This window comes from Diplotaxodon limnothrissa, linkage group LG15, assembly GCF_057381915.1.
Source record: "Diplotaxodon limnothrissa isolate DT_005_m linkage group LG15, D_limnothrissa_male_GT1.1, whole genome shotgun sequence".
NCBI lineage: Eukaryota > Metazoa > Chordata > Actinopteri > Cichliformes > Cichlidae > Diplotaxodon > Diplotaxodon limnothrissa.
The window spans coordinates 1,072,312-1,090,309 of record NC_140610.1 but is presented as its reverse complement, the minus strand read 5'-3'; the positions used below and the strand labels follow the sequence as shown (position 1 = coordinate 1,090,309).

Sequence of the window (17,998 nt, the reverse complement as noted above, 5' to 3'; positions counted from 1 at the left end):
GAAACAGCTGGAGGAACATTTTGCATCTAATTGTAAGGTCCATTGTCTGTGACTACAGTCCGCCGTGACATCCACAAAGGCAGGATAAAGCTCTATACACGAACATGATCCAGAAACTTCTCTGGGCCAAAGCTCATTTAAAATAGACTGAGGCAAAGTGGAAAACTGTGGTTGGAAGAACTGAAATTTGAAATTCTTTTTGGAAAACACGGACGCCGTGTCCTCTAAAGAAAAGGGAAGAGGCACCATTCGGCTTGTCAGCAGCTCTCAAGTCCTGCCTCTCTGATGGTGTGGAGGCGCATCAGTACCTATGAAATACATACAGGTGGGAGATCAGAACGAGTTCCCACCCAGACATCTTTTCAGGGAAGGCCTTAGACAATGCTAAGCTGCATAATGCATCTATTACAGTGCAACAGAGAAGAGCCAGGACTGTTGAGCAGCTTGGATCCTCTAACAGACACCAACGGGACAACAACCCTCTCCCAAAAGTCCAGCATCTGGTCTCCTTAACTCCCAGCTTTTTAAAGATGAGGGATATAGTGATAAGAGTCACAAACATGTTTTGTGTATTCGATTGTGAATAAAAAGGTGGATTTATGACATTTGTGACACAAATCATTGTGTTCTGTTTTTATTTCCATTTTACACGATGTGCCAATTTTTTTTAATTTAATTTTGGGGGAGGGATTGGTTGTAGATATATATGAAAATATTAGTGAAAACATGTGACATTATTAGATAACCGTGCAGTGGCTTCTTCAGGATACAAAAACACACCAATGGCTCTTGCCTAAAATAGTTTTCCTTAAAGCTGTGAAACACAGAACAAACGACTGTGGTTACAAAGGACTTCTGAAATCCTTCCTGGCACTGAAGGTCAAACATAAGCTTTTGTCTTGCTGAATAGATCCAGTCCAATAATCTGCATTTCTCAGTGGCACTGTCTCTTGGACAAATCAGAAGCTCTCACGCTCAGGATTTTTACACATCCAATCAGATGGTTTCGTAGAGCAGCATCCCACTGAAGATGGTCAGAGGTTCGGAGGAGTAGGCCAGCTTCCCAGTTACAAGGTCGATACAGACCGTGTCCCCTTCCTCCATGGGTAGGATGATGTTAAAGACAGCTAACGCTCCAGGGATGTGCTTTGCCTCAGCCATGGGCTTCTCCAGGCCTTCAGGCTGATATCCGGCCGAGTCTGCTCGGGCCACACCAGTGTTGGACTTGGACAGCACTGCCTCGATCTTTATGTTTTTGTGGCCTGTCAGGATGCCACTGAAGAAGTACTTCCCACGCACAGGAGCTGTGAAATAACCTGAGGGACAGGACGAGGTCATAATGACTGACTGCAGACACCAAGTTGAAATAAAGAAAACCTAAAACTATTGAAACGTCCGTTGTAGTGAAACTCACCTGTTTTGGGATTGTAGGCGTTATTTTCATTGACAAAGACTTCATTGAACACTATGGTTCCCGTGTTCCTCATCGGGCGGGTCATGGCGGCAGAGAAGGAAAGGCGTGGCACGTGGGCATCGGAGCCTGGAGGACCTGATGATAGAGCAGAAACAAAGAGCAGGTGTTACCGTGGATTCGAGATCAAAGAGTTAGTCGCACTTTGATCTGCTGTTTGATAAGAACACCACATACCCTGTTCCCCTCTGAGACCTGGAAAGTAAGATGAAAGACAACAACAGCGAGTTAGACCCAGCGATACCATTCCTCATGTTTATATTGTACATATGCAACATGTTAATGAAGAGACATCAAAGATGCACCAAATACGTCTGTTAATACACGTTTATTTATATAAAAAGTAAATTCAAACTAGTAAGAAGCAGAAGTCAATTTATGGTATTCGTCATTACTCTGACCTAAATTTACTCTTCTGTACTGAAGTTTGTGTCCCAGTGGGAGACGGCTCACACATGTGCCTTGTCCCATGGCTGGGTCGCATTAGAAATTCATAGTTCTATAGTTTATGTTTTTTTGAGTGAAAATTTAGAGCAAATCACATTCTACTGCATTTTAGTTGGTGTGATGATTTAAGATTTCAATGGTGATAACGTTATTGTCCCCAATGGGAAATCGATTTGCAGTATGTCCATAGAGAGATATAAACAAACAAACAAACAAACAAACAAACAAACAAACACACACAAAAATAAAAAATAAGCCCAGAGAAAACTACCTAAATTTGATCATCTAGTTGAGAATAATGCCAATTATCAGCCAAATAAAAATGATTTGCTGCTGCGGTGTTAACAGATTGTTCAAGAAGCCTCTGTTTGGTGAAAGGTTTTACCAGGAGTCACATCCTAACGGTACAAATGCACATTCCTAAATAACATAGCTAACTTTAGCTAGCTTGATTAAGCTTAACTTCCATCTTTTTGGCCTAAGATGATCACTACTCTGGTTCCAACACTGGGCCTACAGTATTTACCTGGGGGTCCCATTGGTCCCTGTTCGCCATCTCTGCCCTGAGGTCCTATCCTCCCTTCGGGTCCCATCGGACCCCGGGGCCCTTGCTCTCCTCGGAGCCCAGGTGGACCAGGTGGACCTGAAGGAGTGCAATGTTTGGTGAGACAGCCAGGAAACACTCCAGTACCAGTAACACTATCCTTAAAGAGAACTCGTGGGACTTAGCTTTTAGGCAGAGAGCACCATTTAAATCATTTTATGACAACTGCCTGGAATCTTTCTTTCATCTATTTTTCCCTCAGTCCAAACGTACTTCCCTTCAGTTGGGAGCAACTATCTCTCGACCAGCATTCAAATCCCACGCCATCTGCCCTCTGTGACTCACCCTTAAAGTCCCGTGTTTTGAATCTGTGGAAGTCTCTGACCAAGTCGACCACTGAAGAGTTCAGCCTGTGTATGTTGGAGTGGATGTGAGGCAGCTGGACGTTCTGGATATTTTCAATAGCATTTCCTTGAGAAGTAACTGTGACATTGAGTCCATTAACAGAGGTCCACAGCCCAGACACGTGTCGGTCCAAGCCCTCCTTGATGCCCTCCAGCTTTCCAGAAACCGAGTCGAAGCGCCCAGACACTTTTTCGAGGTTGGAGAGCCTTCGATCTAGGCCGTCACTGGACCTCCGGCACTCCCCGATCTCAGTCACATGGTTGCTCCTGATTATTTGGATCTCTCTGCCCAGATCGCTGAATCGAGTGTCTGAGTCAGCGACGTGGTCTGCCACGACCGTTTGCAGGTTGTTCACCTTGAAAAGAGTGTTGAAAGTTCTACTATGAAAAGACAATTTATTCTCCTACGGTCAGCACATCATCTGTCAGAAAACCCAAATATCTGTAATATCCTATTTTCATAACTGTATAAATATTCTATGAAAACAGTTCCAAAGGTAACCACGATGCATTTGGAAATTTTTATGAATTTCTCTTGTTTTTTATTGAACTTCTGTTTTCTTTTGTGTGCTTTTGCATCATTTTCTGTTTGCTGGTGTTTTCTTGACTTGCAGTGCATTTGAACTGAACAACTGCGCAGCCCGCCCAACACTGCTCTTTCTGTTTTTCCAGGCAGTTTCCGCTGCTATGCCTGCTGATCCAAGCTACCAACAGTCACACTGATATAGCCTCCTTGTTTTGGTTCATTGCTTACTTTATAGCCACTCCACAATGCAACGCAGAAAAAGCCTTTAGTGGCTTTAAAAGGTTCACATGTCAAACAGATGTGTGCATAACTAGGCTATTATCTGCATCACATATTCTTACCTCAACGATGATATTGTCCTTAATGTGGGTCAGATCTGTTATCGTGTGCCCGTGTGTCTGCACAGTCCTTCCCAGGCCCTTCAGAGTGTCATTAATGGAGCTAAAAGTATCCATGACCTCAGCCAGCTCTCCTTGGATAGACTTCAGATCCCCTCCTAATTTTCCACTATGTACAGTGTGACCTTCCAGACGTTTCTTTAGATCATTTATGTTGGTTTTACACTGCACCGTGCACTCCTCCACGTCCTCTCTGAGTCGTCCCACCTCCTCCTGGAGGTTGGAGCAAACCTGAGAGCAGACAGATTCTCCCGAGTCGACTTTTCTCCGCAGATCCGTCAGTGCTGTCTGGCATCTGTTGAGGCTGATCGTGGTGGAGTTTTTAAATGTGAGCAGGTCCTTTTCTACAGTGCTGCATATCAAACACTCCTTAAAATCGCGGCCCAAAGTTTCCACTTCAGTGAAGATCCTGTTGAAGTTCTCGCCATCCTTCCCGGTCACAGCTGTTATCTTTTTCACATCAGTTGTTAAGTTAATCACTCTCTCAAGCAGCGAGTCTCCTGACACCGACAGGTTGTTCAGCTTGGTGTTAAACTTATGGATCTCATCCTGGTTGGCCACAACCCTCCACTCTAAAGTTTTCACAGTTTCATCACTTGTTCGGTCTCTTGCGTTCGGCCCGCAGGTGTCTCTGCACATGTCTGTGGTCGATGTTAGCCGTCTGTCGAGGAAGGTCGTGATGTTCTCCAGCTTGCTTAAACGTCGACTGTGGTCCTTGACCGTGTCTGCAAGAACAGCCACATCCAGCTCTACTTTACCGATCTTGTAGCTGTGGTCATCGAGCTGAACGAGGACCGAGTTTCGCAGCTGAGTGACGTCTCTCTGCACAGTTTCTTTCATGTTGTTCCCGGTGTTAGTACACCTCTGCTCTGTCTTCCTCATTGTGGTATTCATCCTCTTTTCCAGTTCTCTTAGCCTGCCGTTCAACCGGTCCTCTGTCACTCTTCCCTTTCCTCCACCCGTCCCGAGCTCCTTATCCAGCCGCCCTTTAATAGCGTCACACTTGTTTGCAGTGGAGGTGAGTCGGACTTCGACATCAGACAGCCTCCTTCCCAGCTCGGTGACTGTGTTGCAGCAGGCCTGTGAGCGCTCGGTCTCGCTGCGAGAGATTTCCAAGCTTTGCCTCAAGTGCTGGTCTATGGAGCTGATCCTCTTTTCCAGGGCTGCGATCCGGTCCCTGTCCTGCTGCTGCTGGCGCCTCATGTCCTCCACGCCGACCTGGTGATAACGAGACATACGAGACATAACCGTCATGATGTCAGGCTCATATTTTTTCAGCGTCCTTGAAACTTTGATTTTTTTGTGATTTCTAAGGGTTTCAAAGGTACATTTTCCTGAACTGTAGGTTTGCTTTGTTGTTCTGCTTCTCAGCAGGAGTGATTGTATCTCTATACTAATACCATCTGTATTACTTCACTCTATAGGAGAAAAGCACTGAGCCATCTACACACCAACAGGAAAGCTGCGTAGCCCTGGAGAGTCACCCCACGAAGCCCCTGGTACAAAGTGTTTGTGCTGATGTTTTATTATTTTTATTGTTTTATGGATCACTGTTTACTTAACACAGGCCAGGAAATCAAGTATGGGATGGTGGAGGTGGGGTTTCCACGACCAAACCCCTCTTTCATCTTCTTATCAAAGGTTACAGCGCTCCGTTAAAAGGAAGGACGTTCTGATTCAATATTGTTTCCCTGTAAATATCACTCGTTGTGTAATATTGCAAAGAATTTTTACATATATTATGTATACAGTGCAATCTGAGGCTATAGTAAAGATAAATATTTTTGTCTTGAGCAACCATGTTTGTTTACTTCATCCAATCCCAGACTGGATCCTGTAACTAGCTTTTTTCTTAAATGATGTCATCTGCTAACAAACTCACCATCAGCAGATTTGCACATCCAGCTAAGCTGCAGGTGGATGTGTAATCATATCCTACTGCAGGGGTAGGCAACTCCAGGCCTCGAGGGCCGATGTCCTGGAGGTTTTAGATGTGTCCATGACCCATCACAGCTGATTTAAAGGGCTAAATGACTCCTCAGCATTTCTTGAAGTTCTCCAGAGGCCTGGTAATGAACTAATCATTTGATTCAGGTGTGTTAACCCAGGGTGAGATCCAAAGCCTGCAGGACACCGGCACTTGAGGCCTGGAGTTGCCCACCCCTGTCCTACTGACTGAGATCACAGCTGGCAAAAACACAGACAGTAGAAAGTGAGGCTAAGCTAATGCGTTAGTGCCTTAAACCTGCATTCTATCTGAAGACCAACAGGTGGCGACAGCTGTGGCTATAAAAAGACTGACGTAGGCCTGTGGGTCAATGACTTTGTGCCTCTGTAAACACTTTCCTGCTTGGTTTATGGGCTCATTTACTCTTTTCGTGTCATACTGAATAAAAAAGTATATTTACAAACCTTCGTCATTCCACCTATTTTTCTATTGTGCGAAAGGCTTTATAGCCTTGTTTTGAAACAGGTGCTATATAAATCAAGTATCAGTCAGCACGGGGTGGTTGGGCTGACAGCTAGCCAAAAGTGTCCGAAGCTTCCACACAGGAAGTTACTAACAGTGACATGGAGACCATGGGCAAAAAACCTGCTGATGATGTAAAGCGCTCAGGCTAAACTTTTCTCATTTTTGAGGTAAATACATTCGCTGAGTGCCAATAAGAGCAGAGTGTACATACGGCGACAGACGCAAGACGATATAACGTCCTCTAGTTTACGCAACAGGTGTAGGTGTCATTGTAGAAGCTGCCCAGTGTACTAAGACAATCGCCCTGCTACGACGCTTTGTATGCAGCATTTTAGGTCATATGTGCTCAGAGTGAAGATCTGACAATGCAGGAGCACCTGGGACAAACAAAGGAGTGGCTTTGTGCTATGGTGGGCGCAAGTGTGGGGCCCTTTATGTGTCGACGCCCACAGGGAGCCATGACAGCACACGAGGCAAATGAAAACTCACTTTATCTGATTTATGTTGAATCCCAACAAAAAAACATGTTTACATACCACCAGATGCTAATGCTAACTCTGCGATCGCACTCCTGCATACAAACATCAATAATAAACAGAGCACTTACCCTGACGCTGTACATATCGTAGCAGGGGACTTCAATCACGCAGACTTAAAAAGAGCAATCCCCAAATTCCACCAGCACGTCAAGTGTGCCACTAGGGGTGACAAGATTCTGGACAAAGTTTATTCCAACATCAAAATGGGCTACAGGGCCAGACCTTTGCCACATCTGGGTCAGTCTGACCACTTGTCACTGTTTTTAATCCCTGCATATGCCCCCCTCAAGAAAACTGCTCTTACCATCACAAAGAATATTACCATATGGCCAGAGGGTGCCTCTCAGCAGCTGCAGGACTGTTTTGACAGGACTAACTGGGATATCTTTGAACATCAGGACTTGGAAATGTTCACAGACGGTGTCCTCTGCTATATAAAACACTGCATAGACACTGTTACAGCAGTCAAACGGATCCGGGCTTATCCCAACCAAAAGCCCTGAATGACCCGGGAGGTCAGGCAGCTGCTGAAGGAGAGGAACATTGCGTTCAGGTCTGGCAACAGGGATTACTACACCATAGCCCGATCCAACCTGAAGAGAGGCATCAGAGAGGCAAAGGGGGACTATAGGAGGAGGATCGAGGACCATCTGAAGAGTAATACCAGCCGGCAGGTGTGGCAAGGCATCCAGCACCTAACCAACTATAAGATCAATCTCGGAGCTGCGGACGGTGACCTGGAGCTGGCAGAGGAGCTGAATATCTTCTTTGCCCGCTTTGAGACCAGGGTACCGGAGGTATTGGAGCCACAGCAGCAACACGCCACCCATAGCAGCACCACCCTCACCCTGGAAGAGCACGAGGTGAGGCGCATGCTGCAGGCTGTTAACCCGAGGAAGGCGGCGGGTCCTGATGGTGTGCCAGGTCGAATATTGAGGGATTGTGCAGAACAGCTGGCTGGGATCTTCACCAGGATTTTCAACAAATCCCTCGCACAGGCAACTGTCCCACTCTGCCTGAAGTCCTCCACCATAGTCCCCTTGCCTAAGAAGCCCCACATCACCGGCCTGAATGACTACAGACCGGTGGCACTCACCCCAGTGGTAATGAAATGCTTTGAGAAGCTGGTCCGCAGACACATCACAGCAGCCCTGCCCCGCAGCCTGGATCCACACCAGTTTGCCTACAGAGCAAACCGATCCACGGAAGACGCTGTAGCCACAGCACTCCATGCTGCATTAACTCACCTGGAAGAGCATGGTAGCTATGTGCGGATGCTCTTCGTGGATTACTGCTCAGCTTTTAACACCATCCTTCCACACAAACTGGTGGCCAAGCTACAAGACCTGGGGCTTCCATACAGCACCTGCATGTGGATCAACAGCTTCCTCTCGGGCCGTAGACAGAGAGTCAGAGTTGGCCATCACACATCCTCAGCCCTGAGTCTCAGCACTGGCTCACCCCAGGGCTGTGTGCTCAGTCCACTGCTCTACTCTCTCTACACACACGACTGCACTCCTCGCCACCACAGCAACATCTTTGTGAAATTTGCAGATGACACCACAGTGGTGGGGCTCATTTCCAAGGGAGACGAGTCTACGTACAGAGACGAGGTGGAGCAGCTGACGTCATGGTGTAAGGCCAATAACCTCCTCCTCAACACTTCAAAAACCAAAGAACTCATAATAGACTTCAGAAGGAAAAAGGCAGAGATCCAACCACTATTCATAAATGGGGACTGTGTAGAAAGGGTGGCAAGCTTCCGCTTCCTGGGAGTCAATATAGAGGAGAACCTTTCCTGGAGTGTGAACACCTCCGAGCTGCTGAAAAAGGCCCAACAGAGACTGTACTTCCTGAGAATTCTCAGGAGGAATAACATCACACAGAGACTGCTGGTGTCCTTCTACAGAGCCACCATTGAGAGTGTTCTAACTTACTGCATATGCATCTGGTACACTAGCTGCACAGGGGCTCAGAGGAAAGCACTCCAAGGGATCATTAACACCGCCCAAAAGATCACTGGCTGCCCTCTCCCCACACTGGAAGTTCTACACAACGCCCACTGTTTTAAAAAGGCCCAAAACATCATAAAAGACACCTCACATCCTGGCCACTCCCTGTTCGAACTGTTGCCCTCAGGCAGACGGTACAGGGCAATCAGAGCAAGGACTAATAGACTCAAACACAGCTGTTATCCAACTGCAATAACACATCTGAATACTACAAAAAAATGTCCATCACGCCACTCTTGTGTTAATCTATGCACGGCCTGAAGCATGTGTGTGGGAATGTATGTGAATGTTTTACTGTTATATCTTATTAGTATTTTAAGTATTCTATCTATTTTATTTATTGAATTTTATTGTTTTATTTATATTTTGATATTGCTAGGGATGATGCAATGATCGGGGACCATTCTTCATTTCGTTGTTCTCATGACAATGACAATAAAGTTTCTGATTCTGATTCTGATAATGCAGCTGGTAAACTGTTTCCTTATTGTCGCTGCACTTTTCTCATCTTTTTCTTCAGTAATCCTTTTTTACTGTTTGTTTGTGCAGCGGTTTATGCTGCAGCATGGGGCCATTATCTTTTACTGCTTTGGGCAGAAGAAATCGCTTCCCACAGGGGCAAAGGCATGAACATCGAACTGCTAGTAAACGAACCACAAGTACGCCTTCATGTCTTATTGGTGGTGGGGAAATAATGGTGATTGTTGCCATATTGATATAATTATGACATAATGAATGAGGACATATTGGACTTTACCTGACAGGAAGAGCAGGACAGAGACACCCTCCTCTCCAGCTCTGTCAGTATCTCTTCCTTTAGGATGTTCAGCTGGTCACCTCCACCTCCTCCTCGGTCTGCTCCATCCAGTTCATTACCTCCTCCATTCACCAGGTGGTTGTTGATCGTGAGCAGCGTCTGATCATGTGCCTAAACGACCACAACAGTCACAGAAATGAGCATCATCCATGCTTGCGTGCACAAACAGCAGACTTCTGGACAGCCGCAGTTACCTGTGTTCTGTTATAGAGATGATCCAGCTTTGTCTGGATGCTGTTGATGGTTTCCTTCATGTGTGGTTGAGCTGAATCTGCAGGGACAATGGCCCCAGTCAGCCCGTGCCTACGAGATAGAAACAGTTTTGATTCCCTCGCGTGTGAGAAGTTTTCATCCACTCCAAAGCTGAGGTATATCTCCAGTGCAATAAACAGGAATTGAAAGTGTGCCGTCCATGCGTGACCCTAACAACACTTTAGTTTCTTTATTTCCACTAAACAGCGTTTCACTAACACTCAACTCAGTCCATGAAATAAAGCGTGCACGTGTGTTAAAAACAACAGTGACGTACAGCCTCTGGTTTATGCCATTGATGGTGGTCTGCATGTTGCTGAGGTCTTTGGTCAGGCCATGAATGGTGTTCTCCAGCTGTCTGATCTTCTCTGTGTCTCCTGGACAAAAGGAAAGGAAGGTGTGAAATGTGCTGCTTAATGCTGTAAATCTATTTGCTAAATGTCTCGACATGTTTTTCAGTCAGCTACTTATACCGACTGTTTTCATGTTTCCAGATTTGGACCATTTTGCAGAAACACACAGCTCACTGAGGTTCAGTACGTGTGACGCACATAATACGGCAGCCTGAGCTTCTTTTTTTAATGTTATGACCATTTGAAGCAGTCGTCCTTTACTTTATCAGAGGCCACACGTCTTCTTTCATTCTTGAGGTATCAAAACTCAGAAGATAAAGAATATTTTATGATTTGTTTGTAATTTCACCTTCTCCTCCCCGCTGCCCACCACCTGTGTCCGCGACACCAGTCTCAGGTGTCCCCTGTGGTCCACTGTGGCAGTCCTCCCCGGAGTAACCATGGCAACACCTCCACTCCATTTCTGTCACCATCTTGTAAGCTACTTTATATCTCGGTTTCCTGTACGTCCGATAGCTGAGGATGAAAAAGGAGTTTGTGAAACGACATCCAGATTGGTGTTTTCACTCGTCCGACCCCGTGACCCTTTCATCTCGATTGTTTTTAGTTTGTGTTGGTCGTCTTTATAGTGTCCCATATGGAAGAGAAATAGAATAAACTTATAAAAGACTTGCATCAGATGTGGCCTACTTCATATAGTGACTCATATAAGGCTGATATGATTTAGTCATGAACGTGGCCACTTTCTCAGTACTTTCATATATTCTTTTAGGAAGTATCCAAAACATACAAGTTTCATTTTTATAATTTTTAAGGATCTTATATCTGTTTTCACTCTCTTTTCATACAAGTTTCACACAAGACAGATACAAACTTTATAAGATTTATATTTATCTTTTCCATATGGGGTGGCTCAAAAATTGTTTCATTTTCTATGGCCAGATTTAGCTTTATATTACTCTTTTTTTGGTATCATTGTATGGAGTGTAGAAAAGTCAGGATAGATTTTAGAAAAAAATCTATAGGCATACATGTATTAGCCTGTCAGCATGCTATCATCTGTGTTTGGTTTCAAGGTGCAGCCATGCCTGAGTACAGCCTCACAGATCACTAATACAGCACCAAACGTTTCTGCCTTCAAAAACTGCAGCCAACTTGTTCCCGGTGATGACACTGCAAGATTTAATATTTGCAATGTAACCAAGTCAAAGACCTGCAGCGGCCCCTAAACCCTGCATGAGACATCATCATTGTGCTGTACACTGATATTCATGTGCAAAGGTCATTATATGTGAGGAAAATCACAGCAAATCATCTACTGATGATGAATGAGATTACAGGGACTTTAAATTCCCATTTTCCAAAGGAACTGCACTGAGCCAGTACAAAATCTCGTTCTTAGAGCATTCCTTTGCAAAAAAAGAAAAGCATGTTTTATTTGGAAAGCTTTGCTGGAGTCGTATCATTAATGTGCCACTCAGCTCTGCTTCTGAAGAGGTCTTATTTGCAGTCCTAACGCAATAAATAGACCAGAAATTGGCCAAAGCACTCCATAAAGATTTACCATCACAGGCATGTTAACAAGCCGCGGCTGCAAAAGTTTTTTTCCTTTCGTGACTTTACTGTAGGTAACACAGAAAAAAGATTTCGTCTTCCAGCTCCCTTTTCTGTGAGCGTGAGAAAAAAGGTCCTCGTAGAAGAAAAACAAAACAGGGCTCGAAGAAATGGGAGCAAGAGCTGGGCAGAGTTAGCAAGTGAAAGTGAGAGAATCATAAAAGGAAGAAACAGAGAGCAAGAGAAGATTGTTTTTGCAGGGTAGGAGACGAGACTGCGGTGCCTGGAACTCCTGTTGGCTTCATTCTTAGCATAGCCCAGGTTTAGACTGAGGCCCCTGGCAGGCATCGGGATCAAGCGGCAAGGCCAGGGTTAGACAACACAGTGAAAACTTCAAAGGAGGGAAAACATCAGCAATGCTCGATTAATGTTTTCTCCAAGTATTACATCCACGACTGGAAAACCCATTTAGCGAGTCCTATCTCTAGTAAATGTGCTCCGTTACTTGTAATAGTAGATATTCACCCGTCTGCACCAAAGAGACTTTATCACTGAGATTACCCAGAGACCAGTACGGAGCTGCAATCATGTGGAAGCCCAGCTTCAACCAGGCGCCCTCCTGACCTCGTGGTTGGAGACAAAAGATTGAGAGAGCTGAGTGAAGTCTACAGACAGGAAATAGAACAAAATGATGGATACAGGGTGCAGGACTCCTGCGGCTTTGAAGACGGCAAGGCTAAACTCGGGGTAGAATCCGGAAACACGGAGACGAGGCATAGATACTCACGCTACTCGAGGACACTGTCCCCAGGCACAGCGCTGGTAGTCCGGCTTGATGTACGTCTCCACGCCATCCTCCATCACGCAGCTAACCGTGCGCGTCACCACATAAGCGCACCAGTTCCTATTGAAGCAGGGAAAAGGAAATGGCAGATGAATGAGTGTGTGATGGCTATCGGTTAGCTCAGAGTTTCGAGTCAGGCGTTAACACAAACATAGCACCTCGCCCTCACTCCAGTTCTGCTCTACGTTCCCTGGCACAGAAAACAGGGAAGGAATGACAATCAAAACTCTGGTCACACGTTGAATGTGAGTCTCCACTGTTTGGAGTTTTTGTAGATTAATATCTCAGACCTTAGACTTGCAGTTATTGTTCTGTGCTGCACTCCAGGAAAATTGGTGCAAAAGTCAGATCATGTATGATAAGTACATGAATTTAACAATGACTGCAACACACCAAGTTCACTGCAGTATTTATACTGCATCTCTTTGCAGTAAACACAGAGTTACATTTATTCACAAATGCCCAGCATAACATTTATAAAAGCCTGTCAGATGCATGATCTCTTTCCACAAATCTGAGAAGTCGTGAACCAGGGAAAGTAACTGCAAAAGTAAATTAGATTTTCTCTGCAAACAGTTTTCAGTTCATTACATCAGTTTTAAAAAATGAAGCAATACCTTCATAAACCAATGAAGGTAGATACACTGTAAATGTGCTTTAAGTATGAAAGCGCCTGTTTGCGTTTTTCCTTACAGATAACAATATAAAAATAAAAGAAATATTCATTTCAGATCTGGCCCACATACCTCAAAGAATGACGGCCCTTTGGTGGCCCAGATTTGGTTTGCCAAAGGTGGCCCACGCATGGGCCAGCAGCAGACACGCTGCTGGCCCTGTGATGGCCCAGAACAGATGTCAGCCTAATGTGTACCTTAATCGACCCATGTAATAACTACATGTGCCGGAACATAATAGTGCAAAAGTAACATGACGAAACTCTGCTCAGACAGTGAATGGACTGATTCTTATATAACACTTCTCTACTCTCACAGATTACTCAAAGTGCTCCATACAGCATTCACACACTCGCTCTAAGCTAAGTGCTTCCTAACTACATTCATGCACATTCACACTCTTGACATCCTGGAGGAGTCAGGGATCGAACCACTAACCTTCCGATCAGTAGGTGACCTGCTCTACCTGCTGAGCTACAGCCACCCAGCGGCAAACATGAGTGAAACCTCACTGGGTTTTGGATAAAGTGTACACTCACAAACCTGTCAAACCTGCGTTTGAAACATTAGCTACCATAGCAGTATAGTATTGCAACATGACATTTGGGTCTTCTACCTAAAATAGGAAAATAAACAGTGTCATCATTGCCAGACCTGGCCCACATCTGGTTGACACACACTCTGCCATGACACCAGTCACTCAGAAGTGCCAGCTTGATGCTGGGCCAGACCTGTTTTCTATGAGCCTGGGCCACATAACCCAAACCATAATCGGCCCAGATATGGCATGCCATCACATAGACAGTGCCATCTACACCTGGCTCGTATCTGGATGACATACCACTTACTATGCCAGAAGCCAGCCAGCAGTGTCAGCTTGACACCAGATCCGGGCCAGACCTGACTGCTATGTGGGATATGACCCCCTATGAGCAAGCACTTCGGCAACAGTGGGAAGGAAAAACTCCCTTTTAACAGGAAGAATATATAACAAAATATAAGAGTAAGAAAACGTTTAGCCTAGTTAAGCACATAATGTTAACCCGGGGATGCAGGTCGCTTCGTCTAAGCAAACAAATATCAGCAACATCAGTTTCCAGTTTTTCCAAACATAACTATATTTCCTGTCTTTGTTAACTTTGATGTTCCAAAGCTACAAGCTGGTTGTGCTAATACTGGGTTACTTAGTGGACTTCACACAAGAATCACACAAAAAGCTGAAGTTAGTTTATGATAGTAACCTCACTGTCCACATGGTGTTCTCTCTGGTTGTTTCACTGTATTTGAGCCTACAGCAACTCAGTGCACTTAGGTGCGTAGACATGGTCAACATGACCTGCTAAACTGCTAAACCAGACAGGTTTGATTGGGATTATCGCACATGAACACTTTTTCTGATTTTTCTGTGATCAAATGTTAATGTCAGAGAGAGTGTCCAGACTACTTCAAGCTGATAGAAAGGAACACTGCTATCAGCTAAGAACAGGATCCTCAGACTACAGCTGGCACAGGCTCATTAAAAAGAAGATTTGAAAACCATTGCCTGGTCTGATGAGTCTGCATTTCTGCTGCAACATTCAAACAGAGTCCAAATTTGGTGTAAAAACCATGAAAGCATGGATCCATCCTTCCTTCTATTAATGCGTCAGGCTGCTGGTGATAAAACTGCGTTTGATGCCACTTTGGGCCGCTTACTACGAACTAAGCCTCATTTAAACAACCATCCAATTATGACCACACCTACCCATCTCCTAATGGCTGCTTCCAGCAGGAAAATGGACCATGTAACAGAGGTACAATCATCTCAAACTGGTTTCATGAGTTCACTGCACTCAAATCCCACAGTCACCGGATCCCAATCCTACTGGGTCACCTTTGGTGCAAGAAGACATTCACATCATGGATCTCAGCAACTGTGTGATGCTGTCATGTCAATATAGACATGAATCTTCAATGAATCTTTACAGCACTTGATTGAATCTATAGCATCGAGAATGAAAGTAGTTCTGAACGCTAAAGGGAATCTGACCTAATGTCTGTGAAGGTTCTCAGTCATCATCGTAGTATAAGGAGCTTGGAAAGCTCCTTAGAAGTTCAAACTGAAGGTGAAACATCTTCAAGCAACTTAAAGAAGTCCAGACGCTTTTCTTTCCAAGCTCCTTAGACCAATCTGACCTAATACTAACAAGGTGTACTATATATGGTGCACACACGTGTCACTGCTGACAGGGTAGCCCTCTGATCAACCCTCTGAACCACCGATTCCCACCTGTTCAAGGAAGCACGATGTTCATTGATCCTACAGTACACACATGGAAAACCACAACACCAAGCATAAAGTGGCTGCAAAGAGCAAAATCACAGATCAACAGCAGCATGCATCTAGAGTTATGTTTCCCGGTGAAGTATTCACTCGCGTCATGTACTTCCCCTCCTTCACTGAGCCCTGAGGGGACTGTAAGTAAGTAAAGTTTATTTATTACAGTTTTTCTCGATTGCTTAAACACTATAACCAGGCTTTTAAACTAAAATTTCAAAACCGTAACGCTATTTTTCAAAAAGCTCACCCATTTCCCTGAACTATAAACACTATTCCCTGCTTTGACACATGAGTCAAATTTGGTGAACTGTTACTGCAAAACTCTACACACAAATCCCTACATTTTTCAGTGCTTACACCATGTAGTCATTTAGAAAGCACTAGCATTCAATAATGTTAACTTAAGTCAGCATAGCTTGAGCTCAATTAGCACACAATTAACCAGGTGGAAACACTAGGAGTCAAAATTTATCACACACCAATCAGAACCTTCGATGGATAGATAAAAGGGCCAAAGTCAGCTCATTCAGGTTTGAAACAATGGATCCAAAGAGATGCAAAGGAAGAGGACGTGGTGGAGAAAGAGGACGTGTTGAAGGAGGAGGACGTGGTGGAGGAAGAGGACATGGTGAAAGAGGAGGACGTGGTGAAAGAGGAGGACGTGGTGAAAGAGGAGGACATGGTGAAAGAGGAGGACGTGGTGGAGGAAGAGGACGTGGTGAAAGAGGAGGAGGAGGAGGTGGTCTAGGACAACAGGAAGGTGGTGGAGGAGGAGGGAGAGGTGGAGGAGGAGGAGGACGTGGTGAAGGAGGTGGAGGTGGAGAACGACGGCGACAAGGAAGGGGAAGAGCAAGGGCAAGAAGACAGTCAGTCTCGGATGAAATTCGAGCCACTTTAGTTGACCATGTCCTTGTCCATGGGATGACTATGAGGGAGGCTGGGCAACGAGTACAACCAAATTTGAGTCGCTTCACTGTTGCCTCCATCATCAGAACCTTCAGGGAGGAAAACAGGTAGGTGTACTTGCAGTAAGACTGCTTTGTACAGTAACTTTTAAGTTACTGAACTTATGTTTCTTGAGTTTCAGTATGTTTCCATTATTTTCCTGTAAAAAGAATGTGTGACAGTTACAGTAATGAGTGCTTCTATTTTTGTAGGACACAGAGACGACCACCTGGTGGAGGCAGGTTAAGGCTTTTGTCGGAGGGGCAAGAGAGGGAACTTGTAAACATGGTAATTGCAAATAATGTAATCCGCCTGCAAGAGATTCAAAGGAGAGTGATTGAGGATGATCATCTTTTTCGAGGCATAAATGCCATCAGCCTCTCCACAATTGACCGCATCCTCCGAAAGAATCAATTCCGGATGAAACAGGCATACCGAGTCCCTTTCGAACGAAACTCTGACAGAGTGAAAAACCAACGTGTGGAATATGTTCAGGTATGAGTTTTGATACTGTATAAAGTATTGTGTACCATCACAGCATGGCAGTTTATGCTGCCATTTCAGCACTCTTGAACTGTGGTTCAGGGTACCGATTGACTCTACTGTGTTATGTGTTTTGCAGAGAATCTTTGAGATTGAAGGACGGCCTGTTCCCCATGAAATAATCTTTGTGGATGAGGCAGGTTTTAACCTGACCAAAAGAAGGAAAAGGGGGAGGAACATAATTGGCCATCGGGCTATTGTAAATGTCCCTGGTCAGCGTGGAGGGAATGTCACTATGTGCGCAGCCATCAGCCAACGAGGGGTACTCCACCGCCATGCCGTACTAGGACCCTATAACACTATGCTTCTCCTTGCTTTTCTTGATGGTTTAAGACAACATATGTTCCAGCTGGACTACAGGGAACCAGCACAGCCAGAGCAGCCTCACTACGTTGTTGTGTGGGATAACGTCAGCTTCCATCGCGCTGCTCTGGTTCGTGACTGGTTTACCAATAACCCAAGGTTTTCTAATATCTTTCTGCCTGCATACTCTCCCTTTCTAAACCCGATAGAGGAGTTATTTTCGGCATGGCGGTGGAAAGTGTATGACCGAGAACCTTATGTCCGTGTTCACCTCCTTCAGGCCATGGAAGAAGCCTGCCTAGACATATCAGTAGATGCATGCCAGGGGTGGATCAGGCATGCAAGAGGATTTTACCCCCGCTGCCTGGCTGGGGCCAATATAGCCTGTGATGTGGATGAGATTCTCTGGCCTGACCCAGACCAAAGACAAGATGCTGAGGTGGGATAATGTTTCTGGTGTGTGTTGTACTGTATAGTACATGAATAAAAATGTGCCACTGTACATACATTGGTTGCGTCTTTTGTGTTTATCATGTGACAAGGGTTTTGAAGGGGAGAACCATAAGCAACCTATTTGTT

At 45.0% G+C, this 17,998-nt stretch overlaps 1 protein-coding gene across 1 annotated transcript in view; it reads right to left on the bottom strand.

Annotated features, from left to right (window-relative positions):
• The window catches only part of emilin1a (elastin microfibril interfacer 1a), a 33,232-nt gene continuing 15,234 nt past the window's right edge, over nt 1–17,998 (bottom strand). The window contains exons 2-12 of the mRNA XM_085372010.1: nt 12,578–12,694; nt 10,586–10,752; nt 10,161–10,260; nt 9,826–9,934; nt 9,572–9,742; nt 3,734–5,008; nt 2,808–3,222; nt 2,445–2,561; nt 1,649–1,666; nt 1,415–1,549; nt 1–1,316 (exon numbers count right to left, since the gene is read on the bottom strand). Of these exons, the coding sequence (XP_085228136.1) occupies nt 997–1,316; nt 1,415–1,549; nt 1,649–1,666; nt 2,445–2,561; nt 2,808–3,222; nt 3,734–5,008; nt 9,572–9,742; nt 9,826–9,934; nt 10,161–10,260; nt 10,586–10,752; nt 12,578–12,694 (2,944 nt within the window). The 3' untranslated portion in view covers nt 1–996. The remainder of the gene's footprint in view (nt 1,317–1,414; nt 1,550–1,648; nt 1,667–2,444; nt 2,562–2,807; nt 3,223–3,733; nt 5,009–9,571; nt 9,743–9,825; nt 9,935–10,160; nt 10,261–10,585; nt 10,753–12,577; nt 12,695–17,998) is intronic.